General features: G+C 38.2%; 2 protein-coding genes across 3 annotated transcripts in view; one reads left to right on the forward strand and one right to left on the reverse strand.

The window, feature by feature from the left end:
- Nucleotides 1-2985: 2985 nt before the first annotated feature.
- On the reverse strand, nucleotides 2986-14699 carry LOC115421913 (dual specificity protein kinase pyk3-like). The gene is made up of 5 exons (XM_030137919.1): nucleotides 14629-14699; nucleotides 12999-13120; nucleotides 10805-10951; nucleotides 7846-8109; nucleotides 2986-3292 (listed from the first exon to the last, which is right to left on the reverse strand). The coding sequence occupies exons 2-5, from the start codon at nucleotides 13117-13119 to the stop codon at nucleotides 3018-3020; spliced, it is 807 nt and encodes a 268-aa protein (XP_029993779.1). The 5' UTR covers nucleotide 13120; nucleotides 14629-14699; the 3' UTR covers nucleotides 2986-3017.
- Nucleotides 14700-18748: 4049 nt separating this feature from the next.
- The window catches only part of LOC115422737 (CXXC-type zinc finger protein 1-like), a 31493-nt gene continuing 31237 nt past the window's right edge, over nucleotides 18749-19004 (forward strand). For both annotated transcript variants that reach the window (XM_030139245.1, XM_030139243.1), the window contains exon 1: nucleotides 18749-18871. In XM_030139245.1, coding sequence (XP_029995105.1) covers nucleotides 18866-18871 — 6 coding nt within the window. In that variant the 5' untranslated portion in view covers nucleotides 18749-18865. The remainder of the gene's footprint in view (nucleotides 18872-19004) is intronic.

Raw genomic sequence — 19004 nt, forward strand, 5'->3', positions numbered from 1 at the left:
CAATGAAAACGCAACACTTGAATGTGTTTTATTGTTCCTGAGCTGCATCAGTATGTTTCAGTTTCACCTGTCTAAGATAATCCCAGACAACTTCTTAACAACCTGAGACGGGTTGAGCTATTGTCACACTTGAATGAACTTGTCTGCATTCATAAGACTTGTTTTTCTCATTGCTCAGCTATGAACTGCTCAGGTTAAGGAACTGTGGTCAGTTCAGGAGTGGTCATGTTCTGTATACTGTGTAAAGACAAACTGAAAAGCACCAAAATCATTTGCAACTAGTAAAGCACTCTGAGAGCGCAGACCTCCGCCAAGGCAGATCAGTGCCCCCCCCCCCCCCCCCCCCCGATCACCACCAAAATTTAATCATTTGTTCCTTGTGCCAGTATCAATATTTCCTGAAATTTTCATCCAAATCTGTCCATAACTTTTTGAAAGATCCAGATCAGTCTTTGCCATTTGATAGAACACCCCATTGTAAATCCCTGAGTCAAATTGCATGAGATTTGCACAATTCCCCCATATTGTGATTTCCACCATAAATATTAGTCCCATATTTATTTGACCTATATTTTAAGATTCCTTGACCATGAAAACATACCATTAGCAACTGGATTCATAATTATGTCCTTATTAGTTCAGTAGTTATTCACGAAAATCACATTTCTCGTAATGGCGGTTTTCTTCTGGATCTAGCTCCTTAAGTATTAAAGCTACATGAAATCCGGTGGCATACTCCCGATGCGGAACTGACTGAGCTACACGATGGCGCTTGTCAGAAATTTCTACCTTTAATATTAAAGGCACAGTAGGCCAAAAAGTATATAAGTTTATATAAATTGAGATAAAATCCGCCTTCTGGATCAGATCCGGATCAGCCTTTGAAATGTGATAGAGGACCCCATTGTCAATTCCTGAGTTAAATTTCATGAGTTTTGGTCAATAATTAAGCGAGATATTGGGAAACGAAAATTTTGGCCCCATTTACCACAATGTTAACGAAAATTTCAAAGTGATCCAGAACCCAGGATTTCTTCCGGATCACCCCCAAAACTTAATCAGTTCTTCCTTATCCCATTTCCAACAAACCCTGAAAATTTCATCCAAATCTGTCCATAACTTTTTGAGTTATGTTGCACACTAATGGACAGACAAACAAACAAACCCTGGCAAAAACATAACCTCCTTGGCGGAGGTAATACCTCAGCGATGCCCAGACTGACATGTGACCACAGGTGCCATGCTCTGGGGCTCCTGGAGGCCGGAATCTCTGCTCGGCAGGTGGCGCGCCGTTTTGGATGCAATGTGTCCACCATAGTCAGGATGCAACAGAGGCATGAAGAAAGTGGCTCAACTGCAGACAGACCTCGCCCTGGATGAGGACATGTGACCACGCCACAGCAGGACCGCTACATTGAGCTGCAGCACCTCCGGGACCGCTTTGTGACTTTTGGTTTTGGGGGTCCTGGAGTTTCTGTCTTTGTCCTTATTTTTTGTCAACAAATTTGGATGTGATTTTTTATTTTTACTGTATAGAAATGGCCTATGATTAATTCCAAAGAGCGTATGGAATAAAAATCCTCATCGATTTAAAAAAATTATAAGAATCTTCAAGTGTTGTGTTTTCATTGGCACTGAGTATACATTTTCATACTTCTAGCCTGTATCCACTGGACCCCCTCCTCTGTTCTATGGGCCCCCCACAAATGCTGGGCTCCATAAATCTGTCATGTTCATGCCCCCCCTTATTGGTGCCCCAGCCAAATATACATATTATTCTGACCCGTGCGTTTTTAATGGCGCTAAGTATAAAACTGAGTCTTGCTGTTTTCAGGGTGTACAGTATTTACAGGTCGGAGTTTGTCGTTCTTCTACGTAGGGAGACAGACTCTCAAAGCAACAACGCACAAGATGGTAGATTGAGGGATTATTCCAATAGAGTCTTTCCGGAAAGCCAGATTAGATCTTGACTGGCGATGAAATGAAACCCAGAATCCTCTTTGTATGAGACAAGACAAAGACGAAAACCATTAAAAACTGGAAAGACCGATCTCCACTACATTACCACCAGTGAAAACATTGAAAATCTGTCTTTTTCTTGTGCTTTTCGGCTGTCATAGAGGCTCACGTGAATTATCAAACTGCAGATTTTAGTCTTTATTTTATTTCAGAACACACCCCCACCCCCACCACCACCCCCAACCTTTTATAATACTGATCACCCCTGCTGGATTTGGTGCCAGTTCATTCTATACAAAGTACGTCCTTCAAGTTCTAAGGCACCGTTAAAACCTCAGTAAAGACCAAGGAGTCAGTCGCCAGAGCGTCACCATGGTAACCACCTGGGGCACTGCTAGCAATTGTGAGCCCCATGAAAGCTAAACATTGTGTAAAATTCAGTATCTTGTTGATTTGTCGGAGTGGGGGGTGGGGTGGGGGTGTTAATTAGTAGTCCATAAGTAACACTGGAGTGAAGCAAAACTGAAACTTTACATACTTTCAACATCCAACTCCCGGCTTCTATGCCTTTGTGGCTCTTACACGAATTTTTCTACTTCTAACCTGTATCCACTGGACCCCCCTCCACTGCTCTATGGGCCCCCTAGAAATGCTGGGCCCCATGAATTTGTCACGTTTACCCCCTTTTTACGACGCTCCAGGTAACCACATATGATGGAGATCAGCTGATTAGAGTTCTTTTTTTAGTCTCTAGTGTACAAATCACCACGGACCGATAACCATCAGTACTTATCGTAGTTATCACCATCAGATCTTCTGTACAGACCTGAGTTCATGCTACAAACAATATCGTCTGTGCATCGGTAACATGATTCAACTGATTCTTCGGTAAAGAAACGCTGATTAAAATCACATCACTGATCCTGGCGTCTACGTTTCGTCTTTAGGAAGCAGAAGCAACTAGTTTTTAACTGAAGATAATCGGTTTGTCGCGCTGTCCGACGTCTGTCTTCATTTCTATTCCTCGTCACCTGTCCTCTCCTCTGATTGGCCGGTTTCTACGAGGGGAAGCAGATGGAGCAGCATTCCAGACACACCTCCAGACAGTCGGACGAGCCGCAGCAGTCCTCCAGTATCCCACAATCCAACACGGCCTGACACGCCTCCTCGGTGCAGGCCGCCTCCCCCGCCGCCTCCATGCAGCAGCAGCAGCAGCCCATGGAGTCGCAGCAGCCGGCCCCGCCCACTCCGCAGGCCAGACACTCCCCCAAAGCCGAACACATGGACAGGAGCTCGCAGAAGAGACAGGCCAGGACACAGTGAGCGCAACAGTCTGCAATCAATCAATCAGTCAATCAATCAGAAACCAATATGTTATGTCTGATGAGTTACAAGGTTATAATAGTTTTGGATTTTTCATTATAGTTTAGTTTTATTTAGTTTTGACTTTTTTTTTCTTTAATTCAGTTAGTTTTAATTTGTTTTTAGAGCAGGTTTGCTAGTTTTTATTAGTATTCATTTTTTTCTAAATGCTTAGTTTTAGTTTAATTTTAGTTTTTTTATATCTTTTTTCTTCTTCTCCGTCGTATTCAAATAAACCCCAGACAGGACTCTGCTGTTTTCTCCCAACTTTAGTCTCCATGTTTCCAGGTAGAGTGGGGACCAGAAGACGACTGGAAACCACAAGTAACGACAAGTGACGAACTGTGAAGTACCGTATAGTGCCGCTAGCTAAAATTGCTAGAGCGAAATAAATCACTTTTGTATCAGTCCGACATTAACAAAGACGACAACAAAGGGAGTTTTATCCATAATTTTATACATTTTAGTTAGTTTTGTAAACACACAATACAGTTTCAGTTAGTTATCGTTTTTTTCTTTTAACTATAGTTTTTATTTATTTCAGTTCGTCATTTCGTTAGTTTTCGTTAATGATAATAACCTTGATGAGTTAGCGTTGCTGGAAGGCTAAAGGAAGTTTGTCATCTTTTCATGGTCATCAGATATGACCCATTTGAACGTTCAGAGACTATCGTATTTTAAAGATTCGTCAGAGAATTTACCTTGTAGTATTAACCATGAAAATGTGCAAATGTTTTCTTTGCTGATGACGCAGACATATTCCAAGATGACAAGACTAGGATGAATCAGGATGAGATTATGTAAAAGTGGATCAGCGTTTTGACAGTGGAAGAGTTTAAAGTTTAATGTTTAGTGTTTAAAAGGATTACCTGCCACCAAAGTGACACGCTAATAATATCTAATAAAAAGCTAATAAAGAGTCAGTCAAAATGCAGACATGGTGTATTTTAGTCAAATTTAGGGGGAAATGTCAAATTTGTGTTTTGAAGTGGAATAGTTCGGGAGCCCCTGGATTAACTGTTAACTATTAAAAGCAACCCGATCAGATGATTTTAACACAAATCTATCCATTGACTAAGGTATTTTAGTACTGCTTTACACCTGGGTGCTTCTATGAAACTGGGTACATTTTGGTATCTGGCACTTTTCCATCTTTTTTAGACCCCCCCCCCCGCCCCCCCGACAAAAAAAAAAAAAAAATAGAAGTAATTTAGACATATTTCCCCCCAGGTTGGACCTAATGATGACCTCATATGAATGCAGAAAAAAATTATACTTTTGCTCTGAGCCATCCCATAATTAATGAATTTTTGATCAAATATTGGGGCCAAAAATGGGACCAAAATTGGGAAAGGAAAAGCTCCCGAGGTGTCAAAACATTTGTGTAAATGGTCTTCTATAGACTCTAAATAAAGACACTGTGTTAAATGTGTCGATCCTAGTGTTTTATCTAATCCACACATGTGGGTTTTTCATGAATCTCAGTCTCATTCCAGGTTTTGCATGTAACCCATCGTGTCCACTTGTGTTACATACAGAACCTGCCCATTTAAGCGCATATAAATCGCGAAGGATTTGCAACAGTGGTCATTTTTGTCAAACACTCTGCCTTGAATAATTAGTTCAACTCCCAAAATGTACCTGTGAGAGAATAAAGAGATATTTAAAAAAAAAAAAATAGTAGTGCGAAATTTTCGTGTCCTTTTGACTGTGTTGCCTGCAGATTTTTGTATTAAATATAATGTAAAATAATATAAAAATGTGTTTGATCTGAAAATAGATTCTCTTTTATTTCAGTAAGTATTCATCTTTAAAATAGAGCCAAAGTGCTTCCAAACTTGCTTCATAACATTAGTCTACATCTGGTTTGAATTTTTTTAGCCCCCATGTCCAGTTTCATAGAAGCACCCATTTCACAGAAGAAAAGCATCTATCACAGTTCATTACATCCCATAATGACAGGTAGAACAGGAAGAATGAACTTGTTTTAGCGTCACTAGGCCACCGGGCTGTAGTCAAATAATAAACTTTTCCTGTCGAAGCTGCTGTGACTATAAATATGTGCTCTCCTGGTGACACCTGAACTAACATGGCTGCTGGGATCCTGCTGGGATGTGGAGGGTGGAGGTGTTTTTGGTGGAAACCAGACGGGCTGATAGTGGGAGGGGTTATCGCTGGGTGTGTGAGGCAGATAAGCAGACGTCCACGTTGGAGGTGTTGGACTGATAAACAGAGGAGAGCTGTGTTCAACCGTCAGAGGAAAACTGTGTGTTCACCGTCTGTTTGACAGAAACTACGGCTGTGATGGAAAAGAATAGAACAGTAAAGGTGGACGGATAGTTAGGCAGATTTTAGAGCAGGGGTGTCAAACCTGTGGCCCACCAAAGGGTCCAGTTCAGCCCCTGGGATGTTTTTGCCAAGTGCAAAAATTCCACAGTCTTGAATTGAATTAAGCAAAAAAAAAATTTAGCTTGAATTTAGCAAAAAATCTTGAATTAAGCCAAAAAAAATCTTCAATTAAGTTTAAAAAAAAAATGTTGAATTAAGCCAAAAAAATCTTCAATTAAGTTTAAAAAAAATCTTGAATTAAGCCAAAAAAATGTCAAATTTAGCAAAAAAATCTTGAATTAAGCCAAAAAAATCTTCAATTAAGGTAAAAAAAAAAAAAAAAAAAATCTTGAATTAAGCAAAAAAAAAAAAAAAAACAACAACCTTCAATTAAGTAAAAAAAAATATCTTGAATTAAGCCAAAAAAAATCTCAAATTTAGCAAAAAATCTTGAATTAAGCCAAAAAAATCTTCAGTTAAGTTAAAAAAAAAATGTTGAATTAAGCAAAAAAAAATCTTCAGTTAAGTTAAAAAAAAATCTTGAATTAAGCCAAAAAAAAAATATCAGTTAAGTAAAAAAAATCTTCAATTTAGCAAAAAAAGTCTTCAATTATGTAAAAAATATCTTCAATTAAGCCAAAAAAAATCTCAAATTTAGCAAAAAATCTTGAATTAAGTAAAAAAAAATTCTTCAATTAAGTTAAAAAAAAATCTTGAATTAAGCCAAAAAAAAAAATCTTCACTTAAGTTAAAAAAAAATCTTCAATTAAGCAAAAAAAAAATCTTCAATTAAGTTAAAAAAAAAAAATCTACAATTAAGCCAAAAAAAATCTTGAATTAAGCCAAAAAAATCTCCAATTAAGTTTTTTTAAAAAAATCTTGAATTAAGACAAAAACATCTTCAATTAAGTAAAAAAAAAAAAAAAAATCTTCAATTAAGCAAAAAAAAAAAAAAAAATCTAGAATTAACAACTTAATTTTTTTCCTTTGTTTTAGTGCAAATAATAACATTAAATTATGAAAATATTTACATTTCCAAACTATCCTGTACCAATAAAATGTGAATAACCTGAATATGAACAACCTGAAATGTCTAAAGAAAATTATGCACATTTTTAACAGTTTTTCTGCCTGTTCCTCAGTGTTTAGTGTCTTTGTAGATCTGATCCATAATGCACATGGACAAATGAGAAGTTGAGGAATAATATTGTTAAAATTGCACTAAATTTTCTTACGTTTTTTAATTTAAATTTATGTTTTTTCAGGTTTTTTGGGTTGGTTTTTTTTTTTGATAGTTTATAAAAGTAAGTATTTTCATAATTTAAAGGGTTTTTTAACACTAAAACAAAGACAAAAGTTTGGAGTTGTCATTATGTATAGGTAATTATGTTATTATTTTTCTGGTCCGGCCCACTGCAGATCAAATTGAGCTGAATATGGCCCCTGAACTAAAATGAGTTTGACAGCCCTGGTTTAGACTATCTGTGCTATAGCAGCTTATTTCACCCACTGCATTTTAGCACAAATATTTAAATTTATACTCCTTTCTAACCAGGTTTTTATCTCACAGTGACCGAGTTCATTTAATTTTTCAGCATCATTTAATTCTGATTCATTTAAAGTCACAGATTTGCATTTACATTGTCTAAGTTTGGTTGAATTAATCAGAAATTAAGAAAAAAATGCTATGAAAAACTAGTGTTTGTTGTATGACTGAACAGAAACTTTATGAAGTTTGTGATTTTCTTATCTAACCTTTAGCATATATTTATATTAAATCCATTTTTATCTAAGTCTGACCTTTTATTTATTGACTCAAGTGAAGACATTATAATGAATCTGTGGAATCAATGTTGTAGAAGATGACAGTGTTTCCACGGTAACTACGGAGCCTCTGAACGTCCAAATGGGTCATATCTGATGACCATGAAAAGATGAAGAACTGTATTTTACTCCAATTATTGACATGTATTGTTAGGATTAGTGGATCAGCAGGTATTAAACAGATTAGATCAGTACATGGTTTGGGTCGTTGGAAGCTGTTGAGGTCTTTAAGGATTAAATTAAAATGCAAAAAAATAAAACAAAAAACTAACACTAAATTAAAAAACATTTAAAACTCTTAAACATGTGAAAAAAAACACTGCTTATGTCAGACTCTATTCACTGTGGTGTAAAAGGATCTGATTGGCTCACCATCTCTGGCCACCTCCCTAATGTGGGCGGCGTCCGTCTTGAAGGAGGTGTGGCTTTTGGTGGAGGAGAGACGGTTCTGATTGGTGCTGTGATGATGATGATGGTGATGATGATGATGGTGATGATGATGGTGAGGAAGGCTGCAGCTCTGTCTTTTACAGGTGGACGACCGAAGAGGAGGAGGAGGAGGAGGAGGAGGAGGAGAGGAGGACGATGAAGGAGGAGCACAGACAGGAGGAGGAGACGCCGACAAACTGTCCACACCTGAGACACACAGGGGAGGTAGAGGGACAGGGTCGGGTTCAACAGGGGGACTCAGGGGGACTAGGGTGGACTAGGGTGGATTCATGTGGACTAGGGTGGACTGAGGTGGTCTAAGATGGACTCAGGTGGACTCATGTGGACTCAGGGGGACTCAGGTGGACTCAGGGGGACTAGGGTGGACTAGGGTGGACTCATGTGGGCTCAGGTGGATTCATGTGGACTAGGGTGGACTGAGGTGGTCTAAGATGGACTCAGGTGGACTCATGTGGACTCAGGGGGACTCAGGTGGACTCAGGGGGACTAGGGTGGACTCATGTGGACTCAGGTGGATTCATGTGGACTAGGGTGGACTGAGGTGGTCTAAGATGGACTCAGGTGGACTCAGGGGGACTAGGGTGGACTCAGGTAGATTCATGTGGACTAGGGTGGACTGAGGTGGTCTAAGATGGACTCAGGTGGACTCATGTGGACTCAGGGGGACTCAGGTGGACTCAGGGGGACTAGGGTGGACTAGGGTGGACTCATGTGGGCTCAGGTGGATTCATGTGGACTAGGGTGGACTGAGGTGGTCTAAGATGGACTCAGGTGGACTCATGTGGACTCAGGGGGACTCAGGTGGACTCAGGGGGACTAGGGTGGACTCATGTGGACTCAGGTGGATTCATGTGGACTAGGGTGGACTGAGGTGGTCTAAGATGGACTCAGGTGGACTCAGGGGGACTAGGGTGGACTCAGGTAGATTCATGTGGACTAGGGTGGACTAAAGTTGACTCAGGTAGACTCATGTGGACTAGGGTGGACTCAGGTGGACTCAGGTAGATTCATGTGGACTAGGGTGGACTAAGGTGGACTCAGGTGGACTAGGGTGGACTCATGTGGGCTCAGGTGGATTCATGTGGACTAGGGTGGACTGAGGTGGTCTAAGATGGACTCAGGTGGACTCAGGGGGACTAGGGTGGACTCATGTGGACTCAGGTGGATTCATGTGGACTAGGGTGGACTGAGGTGGTCTAAGATGGACTCAGGTGGACTCAGGGGGACTAGGGTGGACTCAGGTAGATTCATGTGGACTAGGGTGGACTAAAGTTGACTCAGGTAGACTCATGTGGACTAGGGTGGACTCAGGTGGACTCAGGTAGATTCATGTGGACTAGGGTGGACTAAGGTGGACTCAGGTGGACTAAGGTGGACTCGGGTGGACTTGGGTAGATGCATGTGGACTAGGGTGGACTAAAGTTGACTCAGGTAGACTCATGTGGACTAGGGTGGACTAAGGCGGACATAGGTGGACTAAGGTGGACTAAGGTCAACTCAGGTAGACTCATGTGGACTAGGATGGACTAAGGTGGACTCAGGTGGACTCAGGTGGACTAAGGTGGACTAAGGTCAACTCAGGTAGACTCATGTGGACTAGGGTGGACTAAGGTGGACTCAGGTGGACTGAAGTGGACTAAAGTGGAATCATGTGGACTAAGGTGGACTCAGGTGGACTTAGGTGGACTAAGCTGGACTCAGGCAGATTAAACTGGACTCATGTGGACTAAGGTGGACAAAGGTGGACTAAGATGGACTCAGGTAGATTAAGGTGGACTCATGTGGACACAGGGAAACTAAGGTGGACTCAAGTAGACCAAGGTGGACTAAAATGGACTCAGGTGGACTCAGGTAGACTCGTGGATTAAAGTGGACTCAGGTAGACTCATGTGGACTAAGGTAAACTAAGGTGGACTCAGGTGGACTCATGTGGACTAAAGTGGACTCAGTTGGACTCAGGTAGACTCATGTGGACTAAAGTGGACTCATGTGGACTCAGGTGTACTCAGGTAGACTCATGTGGACTAAAGTGGACTCAGGTGGACTCATGTGGACTCAGGTAGACTCATGTAGACTAAAGTGGACTCAGGTGGACTCATGTCGACTCAGGTGGACTCAGGTGGACTAAAGTGGACTCATGTGGACTCAGGTGGACTCAGGTGGACTCATGTGGACTAAAGTGGACTAAAGTGGACTCATGTGGACTAAAGTGGACTAAAGTGGACTCAGGTGGACTCATGTCGACTCAGGTGGACTAAAGTGGACTCATGTGGACTCAGGTGGACTCATGTGGACTCATGTGGACTAAAGTGGACTAAAGTGGACTAAAGTGGACTCATGTGGACTATAGTGGACTAAAGTGGACTCAGGTGGACTCATGTGGACTCAGGTGGACTAAAGTGGACTCAGGTGGACTCATGTGGACTCAGGTGGACTAAAGTGGACTCAGGTGGACTCATGTGGACTCAGGTGGGCTCAGGTGGACTCATGTGGACTAAAGTGGACTAAGGTGGGCTCAGGTGGACTCATGTGGACTCAGGTAGACTCAGGTGGACTCATGTGGACTCATGTGGACTAAAGTGGACTCAGGTGGACTAAAGTGGACTCAGGTGGACTAAAGTGGACTCAGGTGGACTCGTGTGGACTCAGGTAGACTCAGGTGGACTCATGTGGACTCATGTGGACTAAAGTGGACTCAGGTGGACTAAAGTGGACTCAGGTGGACTAAAGTGGACTCAGGTGGACTAAGGTGGGCTCAGGTGGACTCAGGTAGACTCAGGTGGACTCATGTGGACTCATGTGGACTAAAGTGGACTCAGGTGGACTAAAGTGGACTCAGGTGGACTAAAGTGGACTCAGGTGGGCTCAGGTGGACTCTCACCTGTCTGCTTCCTCTGAGGCGGTGCTGAGGCAGAGTGGGCGGGCTGGAGCAAACAGACATCGTTGGTGGAGGAGCTGTCAGTCACAGAGTCATCACTGCCGATGTCACCATCCTCCGTCCTATCAGAGAGAAGGGGAGGGGCCTCTGCTACGGGATGACATGAGTAGAAACCTCAGAAAACTGCTGCTGGTCCAGGTGAACACATGTAACCTGAGCTCTCACAGAGGTCGTCATGGAAACTCAACAGCTGGAGTGACTGGTCAGAACAGCTGTTGAGGTTCTAATAGTTTTGGATTTTTCATTATAGTTTAATTTTATTTACTTTTGCCTTTTTTTCTCTGATTCAGTTAGTTTTAATTAGTTTTTGGTGCAGGTTTGCTAGTTTTTTCTAGTTTTCGTTTTTTTCTAAATGTTAAGTTTTAGTTTAGTTTTAGTTTTGTCATATTTTTTTACCTTCCTTGCCGTTATATTCAAAGAAATCCCATACAGGACTCTGCTGCTTTCTGCCATTTTTTTGTACCATGTTGCCCGGTATAGTGGGGACAGAAAGCCGACTCGAAACGACAAGTGACGGAAAGTGAAGTGTCGTACGGTGGCACCAGCTAAAACTGCTCAGTCAAAATAAATCGATTTCATATCAATCCGACATCAACAAAGACGAAAACAAAGGGAATTTTATCCATAATTTTTATACATTTTAGTTAGTTTTGTAAGCACACCATACAGTTTCAGTTAGTTATAATTTTTTCTTTTAATTTTAGTTTTATTTATTTCAGTTAATTCCAGTTTTTGTCATTTTGTTAATTTTAATTAATGATACTAACCTTGCTGTCAATCACCTGTTATTAATAACGCCACCAATAAATAACCTTTAATGACTGATGACGATTTCAACACAAATTAAATCCACCTAAAACACCATCACTCATGAGAAAAACGTATTTGACGTGTACTCTCAGATTTTATTTGGACCAGAGTCTCATTGATTATCATGGAGGGGGCGGGGCTTAGGAGTTATTTCTGACCCTTTCACTATCAGACCAGACTCAGAATAACTATGTACAAGCACATGCCACATTACATCTCCCACAATGCACTCTGGCTTCCTCAGAATATCAGATGTATTTATATTATATATGTATATGTGTTTTTATTTGTTTTGTTTTTCTGGGTTTTTTTTTTTGTTTTTATTAATATCTGGTATTAATATCTGGTAGGATAAGTATTAAATGGGTATTATCATATTAGTGTATATAGAAAAGAGGATGTGTGATATTGTTGGACAATTGTTATTATTATTATTATTATTATTATTATTATTATTATTATCATTATTATATTGATATTCATACAAAATAATAATTGCTGTACAGTAATTATAAGGAATAGAAATTGGGGGTAGGAGTACATAAGTTTTTACTTCTTCCTACTCCTTTTCGAACATGTATAATTCCATTTCATTTGTTTTATTTATCTTCTTATTATTACTATTATTCATTATTTATTATTACTATTTTTATTTATTTATTTATTTATTTATTGTGGTTTGTTTGCTTATCAATCATTTTTGTACCAGCACTTACATTTTGCTGGTTGATTTTTGTTTTTATTTCACTGTCTACATGTTCGAACTAAAGATTTCATTCATTCATTCATTCATTCAGTATCCTAGTCCTCTGGTGCATGCTGGGATTTGAAGTATTTCTTTGTGTCATCAGACCTCCTCATTAACAGCATCTGATTTTGAAACTGTTCCTAAAAGCTCTTACATTTGTTCGCCAAAGCTTAATACAGATGTTACTGAGGATGAACCAAATCTGAAACACTGTGTCCACTTTTCTCTCAGATTCAGCTGTAGATGGATCCAACCACATCCTGATTTTTCGACTGATGAGCTCAACAGGTTGAAGTTCAGATGAATGAAGTCGTAGATGCTTCAAAACCCAAATCACATGGTGTAACGTCTTCTTCTGCTTTCTGATCCTGCGTCCTGTCGTGTCCCGTCGTGTTAAAGCTGGAGGACATCCTGCCTGTGACCCTCAACTGACGTCCTGAGACAGGAAGTGGCTTTATGCGGCCGGATGCGGATCCAGATGCGGATCCAGATGTGATCGACCAGTCAGATGCATCAACATCTGTTTTTTTTTGTTTTGTTTTGTTTTTCTTTTAAGGAGTAGATGATGATTCGTCTTACCTGTGTTGTGATGCGGGAGGATGCCATTGGCTGTCGGCTGACTCGAGATGCATTCTGATTGGTTTTGGCTCTTGTTGGCTCCGCCTTGATTGATGGTAGAGTTGTGTGGCGTCACATCCATCCTAATAATAACAATAATAATGATTTATATGATTTAAAACCATGACTAGTCAGCTGCTAGTCCATGAATAGAGGTCGACCGATATGTGTTTTTCCACGGCTGAAGCTGATTTTTAAAAAATTGGTCAGCTGATGGCCGATATCTACAGCCGATATTTGATTTTTTTTTTCTTTTAAAGCACATTGACCATAAAATACAAATGAAACACTCAGATAATTAAGATTTTTACGCAGCAATATAAATGAAATCATTAATACACATACACATAGTATACGTTTGACATTTACTGAAGTTCAAGTGCTGCCCACACAATGACTGATCAAATATCTTATAACATTTTTACTACTGATCAAATATCGACTTTCAAAAACAAATTTAGGCTAATCAATATATCAGTCTACCTCTATCCATAAACAGACTAAAACTCTGCAGATGGTCCAAATATTCAAATGAAATGATGATGATCATCAACGGAAATTTACCTTTTAAGTAAATAATGCCCATATATGAAAGTACATGTGTATTTCATTTTTATAATTTTAGTTATGGATTTTAAACAGCATAACATGGATGCATCATACATGTGGTATATGTGTATTTTAGTACGTGAATAAAAGCAATTAGATCAAAACTGAAAGATTTTGTTTAAGAAAAATCACAAACTCAGTCACCTCTTTATTAAAATAATATGACACTACATTCACTGTGAGTTTCTCCAGCCTGGTATTAGTGTTTAATTTTATTTTATACAATTTGATTTTTGACAAATACACTTCTGTTACCTTCCCTAGACTTTCTGTTGTTATTGACGCTGTGCATTTATAATGTATAGTTATGATAAAGAACAATATTTTGTGTCTTCAACTTATGAAAACATTAAACACTCAAAAAACCAAACAAGCAAATAAATAAATAAATAAATGAATTTAATAGATACATAAATAATAAAAACTAAAGCAAAAAATAAAAAATAAAAATTTCCTTATCATTCAGTCCCAACAGGGAGTAAAACTGGAATATTCTGGACAATTCCATAAAACCTTACTTAAATATTATCATATTTAACAATATATGTAAATAAAAAGCATTGAACACTATGAACATTTTAATATTTATGATCAGAGGGTGTTTTTGGTTTGATTTGAATAATAATCTGACAGGAACAGGTGATAGAAGACGTTTTCTCATTAGTCTGGAATGAGTAGAAATACTTACACATGATTTCTTATTTGTACTTTTAGAAAATAAAATATTCAATTCTCATAATAAGAAATTAGATTAAAAAAAGAAAAGAAAAAAAAAGAAAAGAAAAAAATCAATCCTGTACCTTTATACTAAACCACAGTATTATAATGCCAGTTTACAGCAGCTGATACTTGTGCCAGTTACATTATTACATTGTCTCAGTTTTGGAATTATTACACAATAAAATCAGGCTGTGGAACAGAAATAAACACTGTAAACACAGTCTGTAACCAGGATAAAACATGAAAATATGTGTTTTCTTACCTGCTTGGACAGTATTATCCTTTTCTCTCTCCTTCAGATGATTTTTTGTCTTTTACTGTTGTCGTTTCTAAATAAGTTCGCTGGACCGCCTGCTCAGTGCGCATGCGCGTCACGCCTTCCCCTGCCCTTCCTTCACACAGAAACACTTTCACAGACCAACACAGACACACAAAACACACAACATGTCCACTTTAAGACACGTTATCACTTATAAATAGCACAAACATGCGCCTGACTAATGTTTAGATAATATTTCTGTGTTTTTATAAGTTTCCCAAACGATTCTACTCAAACTAACATGGTTTTAACTTAATAAAACCAAACTCAGAATTTAGTTTCTATCTGATAAAAGTGGTAAAAAAAAAAAAAAAAAAAAAAAAAAAAAAAGCTATTCTTATGTTTTCTAATTTTATAAATCGCCATAATAATAAAAGTTAACAATGACAGATGATGGAGTTTTATTGATTCAGTGCTGCCTCCTGCTGGATGTTCAGAGAATCACCTCATCTTTAATAAAATCCAAATCCACACAAAATACACAAACTGAAATAATTAAATAAACACTCTAGTACTCATTAGAACGAGAAGGTGAATCTTTAAAAAAAAAAAATTCATGCAATATTCCTTTTCAAATGTTTGGAAATGCATAGTCTTGTCTAAGTTCAACCAAAAATATCTTAAATAATAAAACAATACATTTCAGATTAAATACAACAGGTCTGGAGAACATGCTAACTCACCGTAAACTGTACATGTATGTGAAATACCCTGTAGATATTAGTGCATGAAAACAACAAAAAAGAAACAGAAGTGATGAAAATTGAACTTTTTGTGCCAGCATTTGTACATTTGCATATTTGTTCGCTCAAATCGAGTCTTCTTGTCAATAAATGTCATAGTTTGTTGCATTTAAAGAACAGGAACATGCATGTATCACACAAAAATTATTCAGATGGTGATTGTGTACAGTCGCGGAAACCCTTGTTTTCTTCAATTTCTTGTTCATTTTAATGCCTGGTCCAACTAAAGGTACATGTGTTTGGACAAATATAATGATACCAGCAAAAATAGCTCATAGTAGTTTAATTTCAGAGCTGATATCTATCCATTTAACATGTTTTCTTGATAATAACCAAAATCACTTCAGTTCTTCCATCAATATCTATGTCATTGGACTGACAAAAACAGTGCTTTTAGACATTCCATGTTTTCTTTTCTGTCTGTTTTAGTCACATGATACACACAGGAGTTAGGACTGGATTGCATAACCATTGTTTTTGATGACTTTGGATGGTCTAATAATTTTTTCCACAACTTTATCCCAACTGCACAGCATTTGGATTCCTTGACCCTTATATTAATTTGGAAGTGAACATTGCATTTCCACTGTTCTTGCTCTTGCACCAGCTGAAAACTCACATAAAAACAACTGAATTAACTGTTTATCCAGGCTCATAGTTGTCAATATTAATGTTTTTGAGCATCTTTTTAATCTGTCTTAGACTAAAAGAACTCAGGATTTTATTCTATGAACAGTCAAGACTAAAATTTTAGGGATATCACTAAATTACCTGTGAATTCTCTGATTTATTTAAGGTGTGAAATTATTTGCTAACTCTTGAGTCAGTTTAACCCATGACCTTTTGTGGCAGTTCCCAAATGAGTTTCTACTCCATTTTTAACTTTTCTTAAGTGATTTATGACTGTTTATCCTTATATTATGCTCAGTATTTTGCATTCTTGAATGAAAATCTGGTATTTTCCTAAACTTAATTTACAGATTATGACTGATGTCCATAAAAGCTCACTTTAAAGCTGAATGTCCTTCTATCAAAAACAGAGAAAATTGAGGGAAAAGTGACTATTTCAGTAAAATTGATCATTAACTGAATATAAAAACTAGTGTGTCCATCCACTGTCATTGATCCAACTCCATGGGTTTTACTGGTGAATTAATGTTGTAGAAGATGACAGTGTTTCCATGGTAACTACGAAGCCTCTGAACATCCAAATGGGTCATATCTGATGACTATGAAAAGATGATAAACTGTATTTTACAACAATTACTGACATGTCTTGATAGGATTAGTGGATCAACAGGTATTAAACAGTTTCGATCAGTAGATGGTTTTGGTCACCAATGGATGTTTGGGTTAAATTTACACCTTCCAACTTTAGAACTTTAATCACCTCAAAAATGACAGCTATCATAGAGTTACTGATGAAAAAAAAAACAGGTGTGGTGTCACCATACCATAATATGTTCGATATGTGAAAAACCTATAAAACCATTGATGTGTATTTAGTTCATTCTTCTTCTTTAGGTGGTTTTGGTGACATTATTACACAAAAGCATGACAACCATGAAACTTCTGCTTTCTTTTATGATTTTTTTTTGTATTTGCAACCATGAGGAAAAGTTTTTGTAAGTATCTCATAACCCTCAAAGACCTAAACAGCCACCGGTGACCAAAAACATCAACTGATACAAAATGTTTATTAACTTTTCAACCACTAATCCTATTAATACATGTAAATTATTGATGAAAAATACAGTTACTCATCTTTTCATGGTCATCAGATATGATCCATTTGGACATTCAGAGGCTCTGTAGTTACCGTGGAAACACTGTCATCTTCTATAACATTATTTCACCAGTAAAACCCATGGGGTTGGATCAATGACAGTGGATGGGGGTACTTGTTTTACATTCAGTGAATGATATATTTTGCTGAAAAAGTCAATTTTCTTTGCTCTTATGTAAAAATCTTTGAATTTACTCTGCATTTACGAAAAACAAGTGTAATTTTACCAATATTCTTCCTGTTGTTGACATCTGCATGATCAGTAAATTAAATATAGGAAAATATTTGATTCTATTTTAATATTGTTACCATTATAATTGTCACTATGGTTGTTACCTCAACCCAGGAGGTATTGTGATCACTTTGCTTTGTGTGTTTGTGTGTTTGTTTGTTTGCGTGTTTGTTTATTAGCAACTTTACAGGAAAACTATTCCAACCATCTTTTCCAAATTGTCCCCACAGATAGGCCTAGGCCCTGGGACCAACGTGTTAAATTTTGGGCCTAGTAGGCCAAAGTTCAAGGTCACAGCAGGTCACAAAATCTACAATTTTCCTATCTCTCATCGTTGAGCAATTTTCCAAAATTCATTAAAAAATTCAAAACGACTCCGATTAGCCTCCAATTTGATCCACCCGTAGCTTAGAACAATATCTTGTATCTGGCACAAAATTGTCCACATCCACTGTGGAATGTGGACTCTGTGGACATTTACATTTAACACTGAAAATCCCATTTGTGACACATTTTTCATTAGAACTCAACAAATATTGATTGGAATTTAATATAATTTGACAAACACATGAGTGGTACCAAGCTTCAGCTGTTTCTGCTGTATGGAACAACCTGGAAACTGTTGAATTTAAACAGAAACAGTCGATCCACACATGCACACTGTTCAGGGTGCTTGGCGGAGGTTTACGTTCTCTGAACACATGTTATTGTTTGTATTTTTGATATTTTCTTGTGAGCGTCTTTGCCATCTTCTTCTTCCTTGTTCTACCCCACCCCCAAACAACAAGAACAAACAAACAAAAACACACACACACACACACACACACCCCACCCGTTCCTCCATGTCAAGTAAAAATGTGGTTCATAAAGACAGTAGAATATCAAGGGGAGTCTCATATACTTTATGGAGTTTCCTTTGGCAAAGCAAATTTGTTCAGCACCAAAAGGAGCCAGACTACCATTCTACTGTTAGGATGCTGGATAAGACAAGTAAAAAAAATAAATAAATAAAATAAAAATGCATGATCATTAAAAAGTAAAAAAAAAGTGACGATAATATTATAAGAAATACTGATAAATCACTTGTAATGGTTTATTTGTAGTAAAAATTTTGTTTAAATCTCGCCACAAAAATATTTCTAACTTTTAAATGGGTGAAAACACTAGAATATTACTTCATTTTGTTCATTGTGATAACCTGTTCATGTTGACCTGCAGTACCACCGTTCGTCCACCAGGTGTCGCCGCTCTGCTCCATCTGCCGCCGCTTTATTTCCTTCAGCGAAGAAGAAGAAGACGAAACGGAAACAAAGAGATTTGTGCAGATTTTTTGGGGCTAAAAAACCGAAAAAGCAGTGAAATGAAACCCGGTGTGTGATGTAGGTTTAAGGAGAAGGTTGTGAAGACACGGACAGCTTCATGATGGTGAGTCTGCGGCTCCTTCTGTTCAGACACGAGTGGGTTTGAGAAGAATTCAGCAGAAAAACCTGCAGCATCTTCCACAGCAGCAGCAGGAAAACCAGCAAAAGGAACAAACCTGCAGGAAAAACAGACATGC

Source organism: Sphaeramia orbicularis, chromosome 7 (assembly GCF_902148855.1).
Source record: "Sphaeramia orbicularis chromosome 7, fSphaOr1.1, whole genome shotgun sequence".
In the NCBI taxonomy this organism is placed as follows: Eukaryota; Metazoa; Chordata; class Actinopteri; order Kurtiformes; family Apogonidae; genus Sphaeramia; species Sphaeramia orbicularis.